Source organism: Bos javanicus, chromosome 12 (genome assembly GCF_032452875.1).
Source record: "Bos javanicus breed banteng chromosome 12, ARS-OSU_banteng_1.0, whole genome shotgun sequence".
NCBI classification, from domain to species: Eukaryota; Metazoa; Chordata; class Mammalia; order Artiodactyla; family Bovidae; genus Bos; species Bos javanicus.
The window spans coordinates 3,593,975-3,612,543 of NC_083879.1; the positions used below are offsets into that span (position 1 = coordinate 3,593,975).

Sequence of the window (18,569 nt, forward strand, 5' to 3'; positions counted from 1 at the left end):
TGGGACTGGACAGACAATATTCTTGTTTCTGCACAGCCAGGACTTTCTGAGAAAATCTTACTGAAACTTGGGATCTGAACTAAAAGACAAATCTGAAATTAAATTATGACTGAGTAAGAAACCATCTAACAATACCAATCTTTTTGGAGGCATGTATTTATACTGTAAGAGAGGATGAGAAGTGGGACTGTGGCAATATCTCTGAGTTTTGGATATAGGGTCTTACCTTTCCCCTGAAGAATTTATTTATACTCCAAAGGGTTAGAACCTAGGCTCTTTTCCCTCACATTTCTCAGGAAACTCTCCCAGGATGGGAAGCAGCATCTCTCTCTCGAATAAATGTCCAGATTTATGTTATTTAAGTTCTTCTACATAAAGATGCCCTATATGTATCTAGCTTTAATCATATTTCCCAGAAGTAAAAATTAGGACACAAGAGAACTACATATTTATTATGTGTTGTAAGTATATAACAATAATTTGTTCTGCTTCAGAAATGTTGCATGTGCATTCAGGATTTTAATAAATATAGGTATAAAAAATTAAAGATTTTATCAGGAAAAAGAAAAGAGTGAATTGTGCCAAGTTCTGGCAATATAAGAATGAGTCTTTGTGATAAAAGGGGAAATGAGGAGTCTTATTATTATAGGGGTAACTTCAATAAATTTTTGCTTTAGTTAACTAAGAGAAGATGAGAGTCTACACTTGGCCACTTGCTATAAGGAAGGGAGGAATTTGAAGACTTATTTCTGAGATTTAGATTGACTGGATTTGATGATGAACTAGGTGTGGAATGTTAGGATGAGAGAAAAGCAACTTTAGATTTCTCCTTATATAAATTGATAATTGATATAAATTGACGTTTAAAGTAGGAAATAGGAAAATATTAGATAAGAAAACAATGAATCTGAATTCATTTGGTATTTTGTTTCCAATATCAGGGTTGTTAAAACCTACATGAAAGAAAAATCAACTCTTTTGGGGAAGTATAGTTCTATAAGTCTTGACAAATATATATGGTCATACAATGTCCACCAAAATCAAATTAAAAAATACATTCACTACCATAAGTCCATTTTGCAGTAAATATTTCTCATATGTCTCCTTCATCTGGTAAATACTAAACTAATTTTTGTTCCTAAGAACATTTCATATTTCTAGAACATTATTCAAATAGAATCATACAGTAGATAACTTTTTGTGTCTCATTGCTTTTGCTTAGTATCATACTTTTGAGATACATGGGATGTTTATTTCATATTATCAGTATTTTTTCTTTTTACTTAATTATTTATTTAGTGCTGAGTAGTGTTCCATTGTATATTTAAATTAAAATTTGTGTACTTATTCATTAGTTGATAGATATTTGTGTTATTTCCAGTTTTTAGTGATTATGAATAAAGATACTATAACTGTCATGAAAAGGCCTAAACTTAGAAGAGAAACCTGAGATAGTTAAAACTTTCAGAGCAATCAGCTTATGGGGAATATATAAACTTTATAAAGTATGCATCAGTTCAGTTCAGTTCAGTCACTCAGTCGTGTCCGACTTTTTGCGACCCCATGAATCGCAGCACGCCAGGCCTCCCTGTCCATCACCAACTCCCGGAGTTCACTGAGACTCACGTCCATTGAGTCAGTGATGCCATCCAGCCATCTCATCCTCTGTTGTCCCCTTCTCCTCCTGCCCCCAATCCCTCCGAGCATCAGAGTCTTTTCCAATGAGTCAAAGTACTGTAGTTTCAGCTTCAGCATCATTCCCTCCAAAGAAATCCCAGGGCTGATGTCCTTCAGAATGGACTGGTTGGATCTCCTTGCAGTCCAAGGGACTCTCAAGAGTCTTCTCCAACACCACAGTTCAAAAGCATCAATTCTTCGGCGCTCAGCTTTCTTCACAGTCCAACTCTCACATTCATACATGACCACTGGAAAAACCATAGCCTTGACTAGACAGACCTTTGTTGGCAAAGTAATTTACTTTGCCAACCAAGTATGCATAGATTAAGGCAATTAAAGGGCAAATGAAGAAATCCTTAGAAAATCAGCTTTTAAGAGGCAGGCAAGTCAGAGGAAGCTCTGACAGAGACAGAAGGATGATATGGAGACACAGGATGAACCATTAAAAGTGTTGGATCAGAGAGACCCAGAGAGAAGAGTTATAATAGGTCAAATAATCTTTAAAACAAAAAATGTGAAGACTGTCTCATAAAGCAAAAGCTAGGTTAAAGTTAACAATAGTGAGCTGAGTTTAGTATATTCATCACTGTTAGAGAAATAAATTTAAGATAATTGAATGTAGGGAAATAAAGAGATCTTTAGTTTTAGGTGTGGGCTTCCCTAGTAGCTCAGAGGGTAAAGTGTTTGCCTGCAATGTGGAAGACCTGGCTTTGATCCTTGGGTTGGGAAGATCGCCTGGAGAAGGGAAAGGCTACCCACTCCAGTATTCTGGCCTGGAGAATTCCATGGACTGTGTAGTCCACGGGGTCACAGAAAGTTGGACACGACTGAGTGACTTTCAGTTTCAGTTTCTTCGGCTTTATTTTCCAGCAAGCAGAATTACTACTACTAAATCATCATTTTAAGGATAGCACTGATACTTAGCATTTTACTAAGTGCAAAATTCCAATTATTATTTAAAAACCCTGAATATGATGGAAAATTTCCCCAAACAGAAATATTTAGAGCATTAAAATATTAGTTTAGATTAAAACAATAAAAAGCAATGAAATTAGCAAACAAAATTTGTCTAATAGCAAATAAATATGCTACATTCATTTAGAATTGCTTTCCTTTAATGTGGAATATTCTATTTTAAATTCATGTGTACTATTAATGATAATTGTGAAATAAACGTCACACTGCTATCTTTGTATTAAAATTAGAGAAGCATTTTGTTTCTCTGAGTACTGGTTTATTAATTACAGCTATGTTTACATTACTCATCATTTGTGGTAGCAAACTGCTCCTTTTAGAAAGATTGAATAATAGAGTATTTCCACAAGCGAGAAGGTACAACACTGACATATTCAATGCTGGAGTAGCTAAGAATATTGACACTCAGGGAAGCAGACAGGAAGCCAGGTAAACAGTGTCAAAGGCGTCAGCATGAAGCAGAATTTCAGAATTCAGAAACAAAACTTTCCAGGTCCTGGGGTGAGAAGAAGATGAATGGCTGGTGAAAAGAAGGGAATACGCATGCCACAGAAACTAGAAAACTGGTCATGTTATCAGTGAAAGTGTTAGTAGTCACTCAGTTGTGTGACTCTGCAATCCCACGGACTGTAGCCTGGCAGGCTCCTGTGTCCATGGGATTTTCCCAGCAAGAATACTGGAGTGGATTGCCATGTCGTCTTCCAGGGAATCTTCACCACTCAGAGACTGAACCCACATCTCCTGCGTCTCCTGTATTGCTGGTGGATTCTTTACCACTGAGCCGCCAAGGAAGCCCATAATGGTATGTAATAGAATGTTAAGCATTATTCTATTAACCTTTTTTGTCCTTAATTTTTGGTTTCAAGTATTTCTGAGCATATTGGAACTAAGTACTTTGGGGTGACACTTTTTATAGATTGATTCTTGGTTTAAATGGCTCCAAGGATTTAATTAACATTTTGTCTCTCCTTTCCTCCTGATCATTGATGAAGCTGTTAAAAGAGCCTAATATCAGTCCCAGTGACACATACCAGATCTTTCAATCAACTCAATGAACTGTATTTGTCACTACCCTTTAATAACCTTTCAAACAGCTTTCAGTTCATGTGTTCAGTTCATGTCAGCATGTAAACTAATGTTTATTTTTCAAGTATTATTTCTTGAGACATCCTGTCAAAATATGTCCCTAAAATCAAATTTACCATGTCCCAAATATTACTTCTGAAATAATTAACATATTGAAACAAAAATATAAGCTTTATTTATTTACAAATATTTTTAATTAAACATATAATTTTATAAATTAGTATTTAAAAATTCTCATAAATTTTATCGATTTGTAATAATACAACAAAAGATTTAATCTTATACAAAGATTTTAAAAAGCAAACATCATGAAAATGTAGACATTTGGATTCTTGATTCAGCATTCAATCTAACAGATGAAATTTGAAGTTGAGAGAAAGAAGTTTCATTAAAATTTTTAGATATAATTTGGAAATCAGAAAATTACTTGCAGAATATTTTCTATGTAATAGGTCTTAAGAAGACCTCTTTTAAGCCACACATCCTTCTTTTCCAGTTATCTAAAATTCCCAGAATCCTTTTAGGTAGTAAAATAGGCATATATTTTACCCATAGATATTTTTGGTGAAAATTATAAGTTGATTCATAATTGCATTTCTGAAGAAAAATAATGATTTTTGCACCTAAGATTATGCCATTTTTAGTGTTTTCTGTTTGTAAGCAGAATAAACTTGGTATTAATTACCAATAGAAATTCACCGTTTTTAAGAATTTATAGAGTGCCATCTATCTGTCACTACTCTGAGTTGACTGATGCAGCCATTTCATGAATAATGATATTTTATTTCAGAGACATAGTTTACTAGTTTGTGTAGTCAAGTATTAGTCTACATTAAGCACTAATATCTATTTTCAGGTTTTATATTCCTGTGGTTTTAAAATATATTCTTGGCCATTTTCCAAATCAATACTATTTTAAGACCAAGGTCTTTGCCGAAGTTGGAATATTTATAATGAAATAAACACTTTCTACTGTTATCAAATGACAGTATTTTCTACTAGTTATCTTCTTAAATTATGAATACTGCTTTCTATGTTCCTGACAAATAAGTAATCATATCCTAAAATAAATTTTAAGCTTATGCCTTTGAAATTATCTTTCCAAGATTTTTATGGCTGCTCATTTTTCTGTGGATAAGCAATTTATGGCCAAAAGAGATTTAAGCTATTAAATAATTATACTATATTGGTTGATAAATCTGCTAACTTCCAAATGGGAAAAGATACGGAAAACTTTAGAAAAGGACTTGGAGGTAAGGAAAGAAAATTTGTAGATTCTTAGTATCCAATACTACAGGTTTGATGTTCGTAAGACCAAACAAGGGAATGTTTTCAACCTGTCTGAACATTCTTTCCTCTGTCTCAGGATATCTTTTCACGAATCACAAGGGAGACAATACTAATGAGCTTCATGCTAACTGAGTGGGACGTTCTCACTTTGTTAACCTGGCCAATCACATTGAGTTTTGTCTCATCATCCAAATACTCCCTCACAGAGAAAATTGTCAATAATCAGACAAAATCAAGGTGGAAAATTGATGTTTTCTGGACAGTTGGAGCAACGCAGGTCAGGATGCCCTTCAGGAGCGCGTTAACAAGATCATCTAGGAAAGGCACTGCCAGTTTAGTTGTGGAGTGTCATTTGATCATTGTCAAAGCATTCAAAAGACTTGAAAGCCAGACGAAGTGTATTCTTAAGATGGTCATAGTCCCAGGATTAACTTTTCACTGTCATCTTTTTTACTGTTCTATTTTTAAAATGATTGCTCTGTCAATAAATAAGAAATAAACAATCTTACACATTTGCAATTGCATAAAAGAATTGGGGATATTTGATTTTCCTCTTTAAATCAATGTTAAGCAGCATGAGAATGGAATACTCTTTCACACACCATTGTTATATGACTTTCAGGCAAAGCACTGGGCTAACAGCATGGCTTTGTGACAGAGGAGAAAGCAAAAATGGTTCTAATTACTTTACAACCCCATGTGCCATCAAGCAAGTCACTCAAACACTCGAGGTCTCAGTTTCCTTATATGTAAATAAGAGATAGCAGGATAGACCTTACGGAATTTTTATAAGGATTTAGTAGATGAGTAATGCATGGCATTTGGTATATTTAAAGTCATTTAATTAAGAACATACTTCTTATTGTTAATTGTGTCATCAATTGCTCTGCTCTGTAGTTTATATTGCAAGAAGTTGACAAAAAATTTCAAGCCACAAGGTCTCATCTTCAAATACTAGAATCCTTAAACACAGTGCAAACACATAGGAACAAAGGCACATGTAACATATGAAAATATAGAAAACTTACATGTGAACACTTTGTTCTTCAACACAGATTTTAAACCTATAATGAGACATGTTCTTTGGATCGTCCATGTACACATTCCTTTATCTAGGATTCGTCTCTGTAATCTTAATAAGCACAAGTTCCCATGATTTGTTTTATAGCACCTTATGGCTTAAATGTATAAACAAAATTATAAAGTGTATTTGAAGTTTGAGTTGAAACCCATTTTGAAGTTGAAATCCATTGTTGACATATGTTGTAAGTGTTAGGAAAGTGAGAGTCATGTGACTTGCTCAGGAGACCTAGAATTTCATCTCTGTTATAACAGAGTGTTCTTCAGCTGCTGAGAAAGTAACACATAACATGTGGCATACCTCTCACTTCAGTAATCAACAAGCATATGACAGTACCACTGCCTGAACAACACCGAATGCATTGGTGCCATAGGGTGTCATATTGCCACTCCATAAATTTCACTGATTAAAATACTCTTGAATCAGGTTTTGTCCAATTCAACAGGTAGTTTCATATAGTACCTACTGTTTACATTTTAAATGACAGCATTATGCTGCTTAGACAAAATTTTTATTGAGAAAAAATATATGTACCAACATAGCATAGTTCCACAGATAATATTCTCATCATGAAGTACTGCTCATTTTTGCAGCTAAATTTGTGAAATTTTAATAAATAATGTCACAAAAACATTGTTGACCTATTGGTATAGGATTTGTTTTTGCATTGAATTTATAAGTGCTCAAAGATATTAATATTTATTAGAATTCATTCAAAGCAAATAATGTTTTTTTTCCCCAAAATAAAGATATAAGGACTTAAAACTTTTGGTTGTATTGTTTTCCATCAGCTTCACTTTGTATAAAAATCAGGAGATTCTCTCTGAAAAATGATAACTTCTCCTCATTTAGGGACTTGATATTGAATAGGTATTTTTAACAATCATGCTTCAATAATCTAGAAATCAAAATCTGACCAATATCAAACACAAAAAGAAGCATTAAAATGTGAATAATAGGGACTACAGACTATCATGAAATATTCTGACTCAAGTTCCAAACTTGGTGTATTAAAGAGAACATAATTTAGAAATTGGGGACTTTTTTTTCACACATGAAATTATAATCATATTTAATTTTTGATCTATGAATCTAGTAATTTGAAAGTGAATATCTAACAAAACATTTTAATAACAGAAGCAGAATTACAGGATGTATTATAATAATAATGCATTCACCAAATTCCTGTGTGGTTCTACTATACATAAGAGTTGATATGCAAATATGAGCAGTGTCTTTGGCATTAAAGAAATTAAGAATTACTGAATTTTGTAAGTTTTCTTTTTACAGTAGTCATGTATGGATGTGAGAGTTGGAGCATAAAGAAGGCTGAGCACCAAAGAATTGATGCTTTTGAACTGTGGTGCTGGAGGAGATTTGAGAATCCCTTGGAGAGCAAGGAAATCAAACCAGTCCATCCTAAAGGAAATCAGTCCTGGATATTCATTGGAAGGACTGATGCTGAAGCTGAAGCTTCAGTACTTTGGCCACCTGATGTGAAGAACTGACTCACGGGAAAAGACCCTGATGCTGGGAAAGACTGAAGGCAAGAGGAAAGGGGGCATCAGTGGGTGAGATGGTTGGATGGCATCACCGACTCAATGGATATGAATTTGAACAAACTCAGGGAGATGGTGAAGGACAGGGAAGCGTGGCATGCAGCAGTTCACAGGGTCGCAAAGAGTCAGACATGACTTAGCCAATGAACAACAACAATCTTCTTTTAAGGAAAAAGAATAAAAACTTGACATATAAAACAAATTGAATTTTATTATCTGTACAATTTTCCTAGGTGAACATCCTCCCAAGAATCATACAAATTAGGTGACAATGTATCCTTAATGTCTATCTATGAGTGACACTAGATAATGCCACAACATTGTACCTTGGTTTCCTTCACAGAAAGTCTCTTATAATACTTCCTTTGTTGTTGCTGTTTAGCCCGTAAGTCGTGTCCAACTCTTTTGTGACCCCATGGACTGTAGTCTGCCAGGCTTCTCTGTTCATTGGCTTTCCCGGGCAAGAATACAGGAGTGGGTTTCCACTTCTTTCTCTAGGGGATCTTCTTGACTCAGGGATCAAACCCACATCTCCTGTGGGTTCTTTACCACTGAGCCACCAGGGAATATGATACTTCCCATGGGTATACTCTTATGCAATGTAATGATAAATCTGCCATCATTTTAAGGTCAAAATTTCTATAAGTGAGCTTTTCTTAATCACTTTATCTGTTCAGTGTATGTATTGCTTCAGCCATCTCTCCTCACGGTTTTCCGTTTTTCCTGGATGCTCTAGTTGGTTCCAAAGAGAAGGAACACAAATGAACAAAATGAAATTTAATTTTAGAAGTTATTCTTAGTCTAGATGTGGAGACTAAAATAAATAATAAAAGCTATAATAATCTTCTCTGCTTGCTTTTTAAGATAAAGTGCTTATATTTATATTTCCACATTTTGGATTCATTATCTACATGATGTTTATAGGTCCTGCAGTTTTTCAGGTAAGAAGCAAAATCTCCTTTCAATACATTTAGTTTTGAGGTGATGAAGCCAAATCTTTGATGGGCTGTATTAGAGGAACAAAATATGAAATATATATGTATTCACAGTAGTGTACATTTTGTGCCTTGAATCACTTTGAAAAGTATCTCAGAAAACCTGTAGAATCAGCCCTCTTCTGTGTTCACAAGAATTTTATTTGTATTTATGAAAATGATTCTATAAATTTACACTGGTAATTATTTTGGGGCATGGAATAAAAGCTACAATAAAGATATAAAGGAAATTATTGGTGAGAACAATAAATATTTCCAAAACTTCATAGGAGATAGGAAAATTGAGAGGGATATTGAAATACAAGTAGAAGTTTGCCTAATGGAGAACAGCTGGGAAGAAAGCATTCCAGAATACAGAGCACAGATTTTGGAAGTAACAGTAAAAATTGATAAAATATTGAAGATTCCAGATCCTCTGTTTAGGCAAATAATCCTAGAAGTGAATTAAAAATATTTTATCCAAAGTATGGATTGCTTTATAGCAAAGAATTTGCTGTCAACATAGCTTTCAGTTAGGGTAAATATCAAAGAGACTATTGAAAAGCTATTGTCCTCCAACATTCTTATTAATTTCCAAAAAGGACCCTATAAGTCCCTATTCTGGCTCTCACCTAAAGCCAGACATCCTGGAATGTGAAGTCCAGTGGGCCTTAGGAAGCATCACTACAAACAAAGCTAGTGGAAGGGATGGAATTCCAGTTGAGCTATTTCAAATTCTAAAAGATGATGCTGTGAAAGTGCTACAATCAATATGCCAGCAAATTTGGAAAACTCAGCAGTGGCCACAGGACTGGAAAAGGTCAGCTTTCATTCCAATCCCTAAGAAAGGCAATGCCAAAGAATGCTCAGACTATTGCACAGTTGCACTCATCTCACATGCTAGTAAAGTAATGCTCAAAATTCTCCAAGCCAGGCTTCAACAATACATGAACAGTGAACTTCCAGATGTTCAAGCTGGTTTGAGAAAAGGCAGAGGAACCAGAGATCAAATTGCCAACATCCCCTGGATCATCAAAAAAGCAAAAGAGTTCCAGAAAAACATCGATTTCTGCTTTATTGACTATGCCAAAGCCTTTGACTGTGTGGATCACAATAAACTGTGCAAAATTCTGAAAGAGACGGGAATACCAGACCACCTAACCTGTCTCTTGAGAAACCTGTATGCAGGTCAGGAAGCAACAGTTAGAACTGGACATGGAACAACAGACTGGTTCCAAATAGGAAAAGGAGTTCGTCAAGGCTGTGTATTGTCACCATGACTATTTAACTTCTATGCAGAGTACATCATGAGAAATGCTGGGCTGGAAGAAGCACAAACTGGATTCAGGATTGCTGGGAGAAATATCAATAACCTCAGATACGCAGATGACACCACCTTTATGGCAGAAAGTGAAGAGGAACTAAAAAGCCTCTTGAAAGTGAAAGAGGAGAGTGAAAACGTTGGCTTAAAGCTCAACATTCAGAAAACAAAGATCATGGCATCTGGTGCCATCACTTCATGGCAAATAGATGGGGAAACAGTGATTGACTTTATTTTTGGGGGCCCCAAAATCACTACAGATGGTGGCTGCAGCCATGAAATAAAAAGACACTCCTTGGAAGAAAATTTATGAGCAACCTAGATAGCATATTAAAAACCATAGACATTACTTTGCCAACAGAGGTCCATGTAGTCAAGGCTATGGTTTTTCCAGTAGTCATGTATGGATGTGCAAGTTGGACTATAAAGAAAGCTGAGCACTGAAGAATTGATGCTTTTAAACTGTGGTGGTGGAGAAGACTCTTGAGAGTCCCTTGGAGAGTCTCTGTAAGGAGATCCAACCAGTCCATCCTAAAGGAAATCAGTCCTGAGTGTTCATTGGAAGGACTGATGTTGAAGCTGAAACTCCAATACTTTGGCCATCTGATTTGAAGAGCTGATTCTTTGAAAAAGACCCTGATGCCTGGAAAGATTGAAGGCAGGAGGAGAAGGGGATGGCAGATGATGAGATGGTTGGATGGCATCATCAACTCAATGGACATGAGTTTGAGTAAACTCCAGGAGTTGGTGATGGACAGGGAGGCCTGGTGTGCTGCAGTCCATGGGGTCACAAAGAGTCGGACAAGACTGAGCGACTGAACTGAACTGAACTGAAGTCCCTACTCTAAGCATGAGCATCTCTTATTCAAATTATTACAGACAGCAAACACCAATTTTTTAAGATATTTTTGTCTTGTTTTTGTTACAGGGAAGTTCTATCAGCTGCTAAAAAACTTCTTTGATCTTGTATTTCCAGTATAATTAACCCCTTCCTAGGCAACAGAAAGAAATACTATGTAGGAATAGGGACCTAAGATCTGAAGGTCTGTCTCTTAAAAAAAGACAAATACTTATTAGTACTTCAGATAATAAGATTGGTAGGCAGCTATTTATATGATGCCTGGGATATACCAAGAAATATACAAAATATAGAACCAAGAACTCTTAGAGTTAAAAGAAAAAAAATAGGGGTCATGAAGTCTTACTTTTCTCACAAGAAATTTTTTCACAACTTTCTGACAAATGGTCATTCAGCATTTTATCAAAGTTTCCCCAATACTCACTTCTTATAAGGAAATTCATTTACCAGTCTTCATCATATAAAAGTATTTTTAAATGGAGATATAATCTGCCTCTCTATAACTTTACTCACACACTCTAGTTTTAACCTCTGATAATGTTCAGAATATTTGCTTCCCTTTATACACAACAGACTTTTGAAGACTTATAGATTTCAATCACTCACTCACCTCTCCAAGCTAACTATTCCACATTCATGGCGCTCTCATAGACATATGTTTTTGTACCCATTACCACCCATATCCCCATTCCCTGCTCACTGTTAACTCCATGAACTACAGGCATAGAAGGCTCACACTGTAACCTTGTTCTTCATTTTGGGATGATTCCTATTGATTCCAGTTTACTTAAACCTCTTACATTTTTGCCCAAGCAACCAATTGCACTCTCCTCCAGCCTGAAATTTTATATATTACTGTTGAACCAAACAGGGCTATGTAAAATTTAAATGAAAACTTCAAATGCCATGTTTCCGATATCCGAAAATTTAGCCATCCCACTAAGATTATTGCATCCTGAAGATATACTAAATTTGTCTTCTATGGTTTTATCTGACCTGTGATTAAAGCCCTGTACAGGACAAGACCAAGAATAGGTTCTTAGTCTTATCCTTAGAGGCTGACTTCCAGATAGAACATGAGTCAACTCTGTTCAGCTATTTATGAGTCTACCTATGGGGGCATGCACATGTGCTGAGTCACTTCAGTTGTGTCCCACTCCTTGTGACCCCATGGACTGCAGCCTGCCAGACTCCTCTGTCCATAGGGTTCTTCATGTAAGAATACTAGAGTGGGTTGACATTTCCTCTTCCAGGGGATCTTCGAGACCCAGGGATGGAACCTGCGTCTCCTAAGGCTCCTGCATTACAGGCGGATTCTTTACCGCTGAGTCACTGGGGAAGCCCCCACCTATGGGTACTGTTGTTGAATATCATATAGAAATACCGTCAGAAATTCTGTCAAATACCACCATCCCAAATGATTTCACACTAAACTTGATGACTGGTTCTTCTCCATTCATGAGGTGATCTGCATTTTTTGCCTTTTCCCTTGTTTTTAACAGGTTTTTTGTTCCTTCAGTTTTTACTAAAAGGGATGGAAGCTAGGCAAGAGGTGACCTTATTATGTAAATGATACTATTAAGCAGAAATGCAAAATATTCATTCTTCATAATATTTAAAATAGCATCAAAGAGATTTGAAGACACTTGAAATAAGAAACATATACAAAGAAAATTCCTAAAATTAAAAGTCAGATTCATGTTAGTGAAAGATACCTGTTGAACTTGTACATCATAATAAACTAAGGCATACAATTTGGCTTACTCATGGTCTGATCAAAGCAAATGTTCAGCAATCGACTTTTTTCTCTCCTTAGTCTTATACTATAGTATGACTCTAGAGAACTTATATGATTTTGGCATTCTGTATTAGCATATAAGTTTCTTAAGGCCAGAGCTGAATCTTAATCATTAAGCGACCTCAGATTCTTCCAAGCACAGACTCTGGCACTTGGAATCTTTTTTTTTTTTTCAGCAAAGATGTAGTAAATTAGTGTTTATGAGTTTCTTGAATTGCTGACTACAAGTTGTATCACTCCTACCACCAGCCCATATAGCTAAATTAATAATCCTGTTGGATGAACTTCACTCATATTTTTTATCTGCATGTCTGGAGTGTCTGTCTAAAATAATTTTGATTTTAGCACAGTAGATATTAAACTGACAGTATTTAGCCAGCAGGCTAGTAGCTTATTAAGGCAGCTCCTCAAACCTAATGAGAAATCCAAGTCATCAGTACAGAAGTAGGTGCTTGTCTTCTCATTTCCTGTGGCAGGAAGATATTCACTCAGATCATTTGAAAGCTGTATCAAATTATTTTGAAACAAATTAAAAAGAAGGAGGGCTAGGACACAAGTCTTTTTCTTGGCTTTTGATTGGAATTTGATGTAGAGAATCTGTTCCTATCTGCTCTGATTCTCACAGTGGTATTATGGTTCACACTTTGAAGGAACCTTCACAGCCTGAGATCTGTGCTGAGATCACATAGTTTGGCCCATAGTGATTCCCGTCTATAGAATCAAAGCTTAACTGTAGATCAATACTGCTGACAAAGACTTACATTGTTCTCAAATATTTTCCCAGTAAGGTGAGAATTTCTCCACAAAGCACAAGGTGAAAAATTGGGTAGATGTTTAGCAATGGTCAACAATGGAATAGCTTTATCTGAGACCCACACTTCTAAAGGATACGCTGTCAAGGGACCCAGTTCTATAGGATTCTAAAGGATAATCCTTTCTAAAAAAGAGTTGTCTGAACATATATGAAATTTTTAAATATGCTTTTATCAAGCACAATTCTCTCAAATCAAATCATTTGGATTCATCTTTCTAAATCCTAGAACCCGGCATGATACCTTTGCACCCACAATTAACAGATGCATTTAATCAGGTCTGACTCTTTGAGATATAAACCAGCATTAAAACAAAGAATGTTCTGGCTCACTTTTCTGAAAATTTCTGAGGCAAGGTTAATGTAAGTCTAAGCCAGATCTTCATAGCTCACTTGGTAAAGAATCTGCCTACAATGCAGGAGACTGGGGTTCGACTACTGGGTCAGGAAGATCCCCTGGAGAAGGAAATAGGAACCTGGAGAATCCCATGGACAGAGTGCCTGGTAGGCTACAGTCCATGGGGTTGCAAGAACTGGACACAACTCAGTGACTAAATCATCACCACCAAGCCAGCTCCGGTGGCTCAGATGATCCTGCCCATTTCTCTTTCTACTCTGCGCCACATGCCCTGTTGTGTTGGCTTCATCTTGATCCTCCTAGTCTTGCCTCTAGTCCACTGAAATGCCACCCTTCTCTACACTTGCCTCTTGGTCCTTCCTTTATTCAGAGATAAGTGACTAGTTACACTGAAAAGAGTTTTTAGTTTACAGACTTTTTCTCAAATGAGCAACAGTTACTTGGCAGTTTTCAAGACACTTTTAGATCCACGATTTTATCTGATCCTGACAACTATCCCATGAAGCTAAGTAGAGCCATGATCACTGTCTTCATTTCACAGAGTCAGGGAGTTAATTTCCTGATTGAGGTCACAGTTAACAAGGGTCTAAACAGGGATTAAATAAAGTTTCTCATCCTAGATCTTATGCACTTTTACTTCTATCATGATATACCTGAATTGTTCGGCAAATGAGGTGACGCTATCTTGCAACAGGGGTCCAGTTTTGATTGGGGTTGATTGTACTATTTTGGCATATGTCAGCAATGAACCTGACTGCTTGTCTGATATTGGCATCTCCTCCTTCACGTTTGAAAAGGGAAGAATAAAAAGGTGCATGAAAATAAATAAAACAAAGATACATTGACAGATAGTACGTTAGAGGAAAATGAGATGAAACAGTAAAAGTAGACAAGGTGAAAACAGAATTCAATGAATAGACAGAATATCCTCAAAGGCCTGAGTTAAGTCTTTTGTCTGAATTTAAAGTAGTTAAAAGCAAGAAGTTAGGGTGCTGCCAGAGCCAGATGAGGGCTATTGTAGCATTCAAAAGGTAGGGTTGTACTGAAGATATAGGTGGAATTTCCTAATCTAATATCAGCAAACACTTGTGGTAAGTGAGGATAGAAATAGGGAAATAACCAAAGGCACGAAGAAGCAAAAGGTTTTTACAAAAGTTGAACTTAATCAGAGGTGAAAAGAGGAAACATAAGTTCCAAAATTTTTACAAATTTGGATTTCCTACAGTTTGAGTCAATTTAATCTAAATCTTAGCAATAAGATAAGTGTAATTAACATTTTGCTTGAGTGAAAGCATTGCCTGCTGTCAGAAAGAAGAAACCCTTTTAGGAATGTAGGTATTAGCTAATAACAGTGGTTTCCAATCCCAACTAGAAAACAGAAGCAGTTGGAACTCCTGTTAAAAATATGAATGCTATAGATCTATCTATCCCTGGAAAGCTTGATTCAGTACTTTGAGTGGTCGAGAAGAATTGGTATTTTTAATCTGTGCCTTAAAAATTTCTTAGGAATTAAGTCTTTTCTTGCGAATATTGGGTTAAGTGAAGTCTCATCAATGAAAAGAAGGAAATACACAAGATGGCCAATGCCCATTTTAGTAAAATAATTTTAAATTTAGAATTGAGATTGTGCTGTGCAGTTCTCAAGTGTCTACCCATATGGTTATCAACACATGCAAAGTCTCTGTTACCATTTTATCCATGACTCAGGTAAACTACGACTATGATAAATTTCTATTTTTTTCCAGAAAATTGATTTGTCTGTTTCATCAAATACTGACAAATGTGAAGGCAAATATAATGTTTTGTCATTTTCAGGCATCCTGATCACAACACATTAATGTGCCTGTGAGTTGAGCTTAATGTGCTCCTGTGCCTATCTTGATCATTACAGCAAAGACCCTTAGTGCCTTCTCATTACCTTACAGGTCCTTACTCTCTTCATCTTCAAAATTCTCTAGAAACATTAACTAATGTATGCCCCTCTGCACAAAATGTAGTACAAACCTTAGTACTGCAGGGGAAGAAAATCTGTCAGAAATCTGCACTGGGAGCTGTTGCACCTCTTGCCATGGGTTCTGCAGAGCCAGCACTTTGTCAAACTGCCAGTGGACGTTGACAGAGAGCAGAAAGAATTTGGCAAGAAAAGGTAAGAGGGCCTCAGAGCCAGAAGAGCAGAGGCTGTGAGTTCGATCTTGTGCACATATGTCTTCCTTTGATATTCTACTTTTTGCCAAATTTGGTATAATACATGTATAATATGATAGGTTCAAGTCCAAATCAAGAAAAGGACCTGGCCATTAAGAACTGTTAAGGTCTCACTATAAAATCTTGTTGACTTTTCCAAGGCAAAAAATAATTATATATTTAAATGAAGCTTTTCTTTTAAGTGGATATTCTCATTCTTTTGTTTTAACCATCATACAAACTGATCTGAATGTTTCCCTTTTGTGGGAGCATAATAAAAATATTCTAGAGTATTATTGGAGAAGGAAATGGCAACCCACTCAGGTGTTCTTGCCTGGAGAATCCCAGGGACTGGGGAGCCTGGTGGGCTGCCGTCTGTGGGGTCGCACAGAGTCGGACACGACTGAAGTGACTTAGCAGCAGCAGCAGAGTATTATTATGGATTATATCTTCAAATTACCACAAATTGCTGTAAGTCCCTATCTGTGTTTCAACATTGTTTTCTCTCAGAAGTTTTGCTTGACTACTTCATCGCCAACTTCATGTTCCAGTTTATCTTTAACAACCTCTTGAAACCAATCTTATAGAAAGGTGAAACTTAAATGAGGTATGATTTGTAGTACTGCCTCTGTATAAATATTCTGTCACTAATACATTTGTTCATTCTTTATTCAATGGGAAATTTCTAAAGATAAAATAAGGCATACAAGATATTTAAGTGAGTGCTCAGAAAAAAATGCTTCCTATTTCAATTATTCAATGTGTACTAAAAAATATTTAGTGTGCAATATGTGCCTGTCATTATTAAGCTGCATTATTTCTTTACATTTATTCATAATTTTTCACTGTTTTATGAGGAGCCTCAGGGCTGAAAATAATTATATAAACATGTTGAGACTGCCATCTACTTCTATATCCTGTATCCTTCTAAGCTTGACCAAACTCTTTCCTTACTTTTTTTCTTATTCTGCAGATGACTTAGTTTTAGGGTATGCATCTTACTCAGCCTGTTGTTTCTAAAGCTATTACCTACATGAGCCATGTTGCCTAGCTGGATGTCACTAATTTCTTATTCCTTTGTAAAATCATCTGTTTGCTTCAGATCTTGACCTTTGTGTTTTATAGTTATGTGCTTCTTGCAAAGTGAAGTGAAGTAAAAGTCGCTCTGTCGTGTCCAACTCTGTGTGATCCCGTGGAGTATACAATCCATGGAATTCTCTAGGCCAGAATACTGGAGTGGGTACCTGTTCCCTTCTCCAGGGAATCTTACCAACCCGGGGATTGAACCCAGGTCTCCCACACTGCAGGCACATTCCTTACCAGCTGAACCACCAGGGAAGCCCAAGAATACTCGACTGGGTAGCCTATCCCTTCTCCAGTGGATCTTTCTGACCCAGGAATTGAACCAGGGTCTCCTGCATAATAGGTGGATTCTTTACCAGCTGAGCTACCAGGGAAGCCATTTACACAAGCATTTTAAAATATAAAGTGACACTATGAAGCAGTGTGACAGGTTTCCTCTGTCACTTTTAAACTGGATTAGAAGGTAGTCCCCAGGATTCCAGTAATGCTGTGGAAATATTACCATTTTAATTTACAACCAGGATAAAGTGCATTCAGCGAGGAGGAGCCAAGGGATCCAAGTTCTAGTTGCCATCTTGCACCGAGTGATCCTGAATACTATCAACTTCTGAAGTCAGAAGCCTCATCACAAAATGAAAGGGGCTGAATCAGGCCATCCTAAATATTCTTTCTGGCTCTGTACTTTGTAATTCTGTAAAATCAGGGTAACATGTCCCAAGCTGTTTGGGAACAGGGATTTGAGAACCTAAATTCCATGTCCAATACTTTTAATCTTCATACTTCTTTTTTGAGTCCTGTTCTTATTAAATTTATCTGTCTATTCTGTGTATTTAAGTATATTTTAACAGTCTCTCCATCATTAGCAATAAAAAAAGTTTCTCAAAGACGTACTTTGCGTGTCTTGCTTTTATTTATTTTCAACTTGCTTTTTCAGTTTCTCCAAGATCTCTTCTGGAGGTGTGGAGGCCAAAAGCCTCACCACTTTTTCAGGAGATTTACCGCCCTTATCCAAAACCACATCACTCTTCCCGAGTTGTAAGACTTTGGAAAGACAGCGGTACAGCTCTGCGTTGGCCTCTCCCTCGGCCGGAGGCGCTGTGATGTCTACACTCACAGCCTCACGTCTGTCACCGGCATTTTGTTTGGAACCAGCTTTGGCATGGATGGCTATGGTGACACGCCTTTACGATCGACTGCCGCAGGACCTGAGGGGAAAGTGGTCTTTCTGGCTCCCTGCTCTGGCTTTTAGCCCACCGGCCCGCGTCTCTCCCGCGCTCTACAACCCGCATCACTGTGCCCACCATCCCGCAGCCACGGGAACTGCCGCGGGCCTGTTCGTTGCTCCAGCTTCCTTAGGCGTGTCGGCGCCAAAGGGGGCCGGGTGACAGCCCGAGAACCAGATCAGCTTCGAGCAGCCTCAGCCCCTGGCCTCGCCGCGGCATCCGGCCAAGGAGGTGCTTCCTGCAGAGCTGATTCCATTCACTCATCCAATTGTGCATCCACACCGAGTAAG

The 18,569-nt window shown here is 37.0% G+C and overlaps 1 protein-coding gene across 1 annotated transcript; it reads right to left on the reverse strand.

Annotated features, from left to right (window-relative positions):
* Positions 1 to 17,771: 17,771 nt before the first annotated feature.
* Positions 17,772 to 18,360, reverse strand: LOC133258118 (UPF0235 protein C15orf40 homolog). The gene is given in 3 exon segments (XM_061434411.1): positions 17,772 to 18,235; positions 18,238 to 18,264; positions 18,267 to 18,360. Coding segments are annotated over 3 exon segments (393 nt in total). The 3' UTR covers positions 17,772 to 17,963.
* Between the last annotated feature and the right edge of the window lie 209 nt (positions 18,361 to 18,569).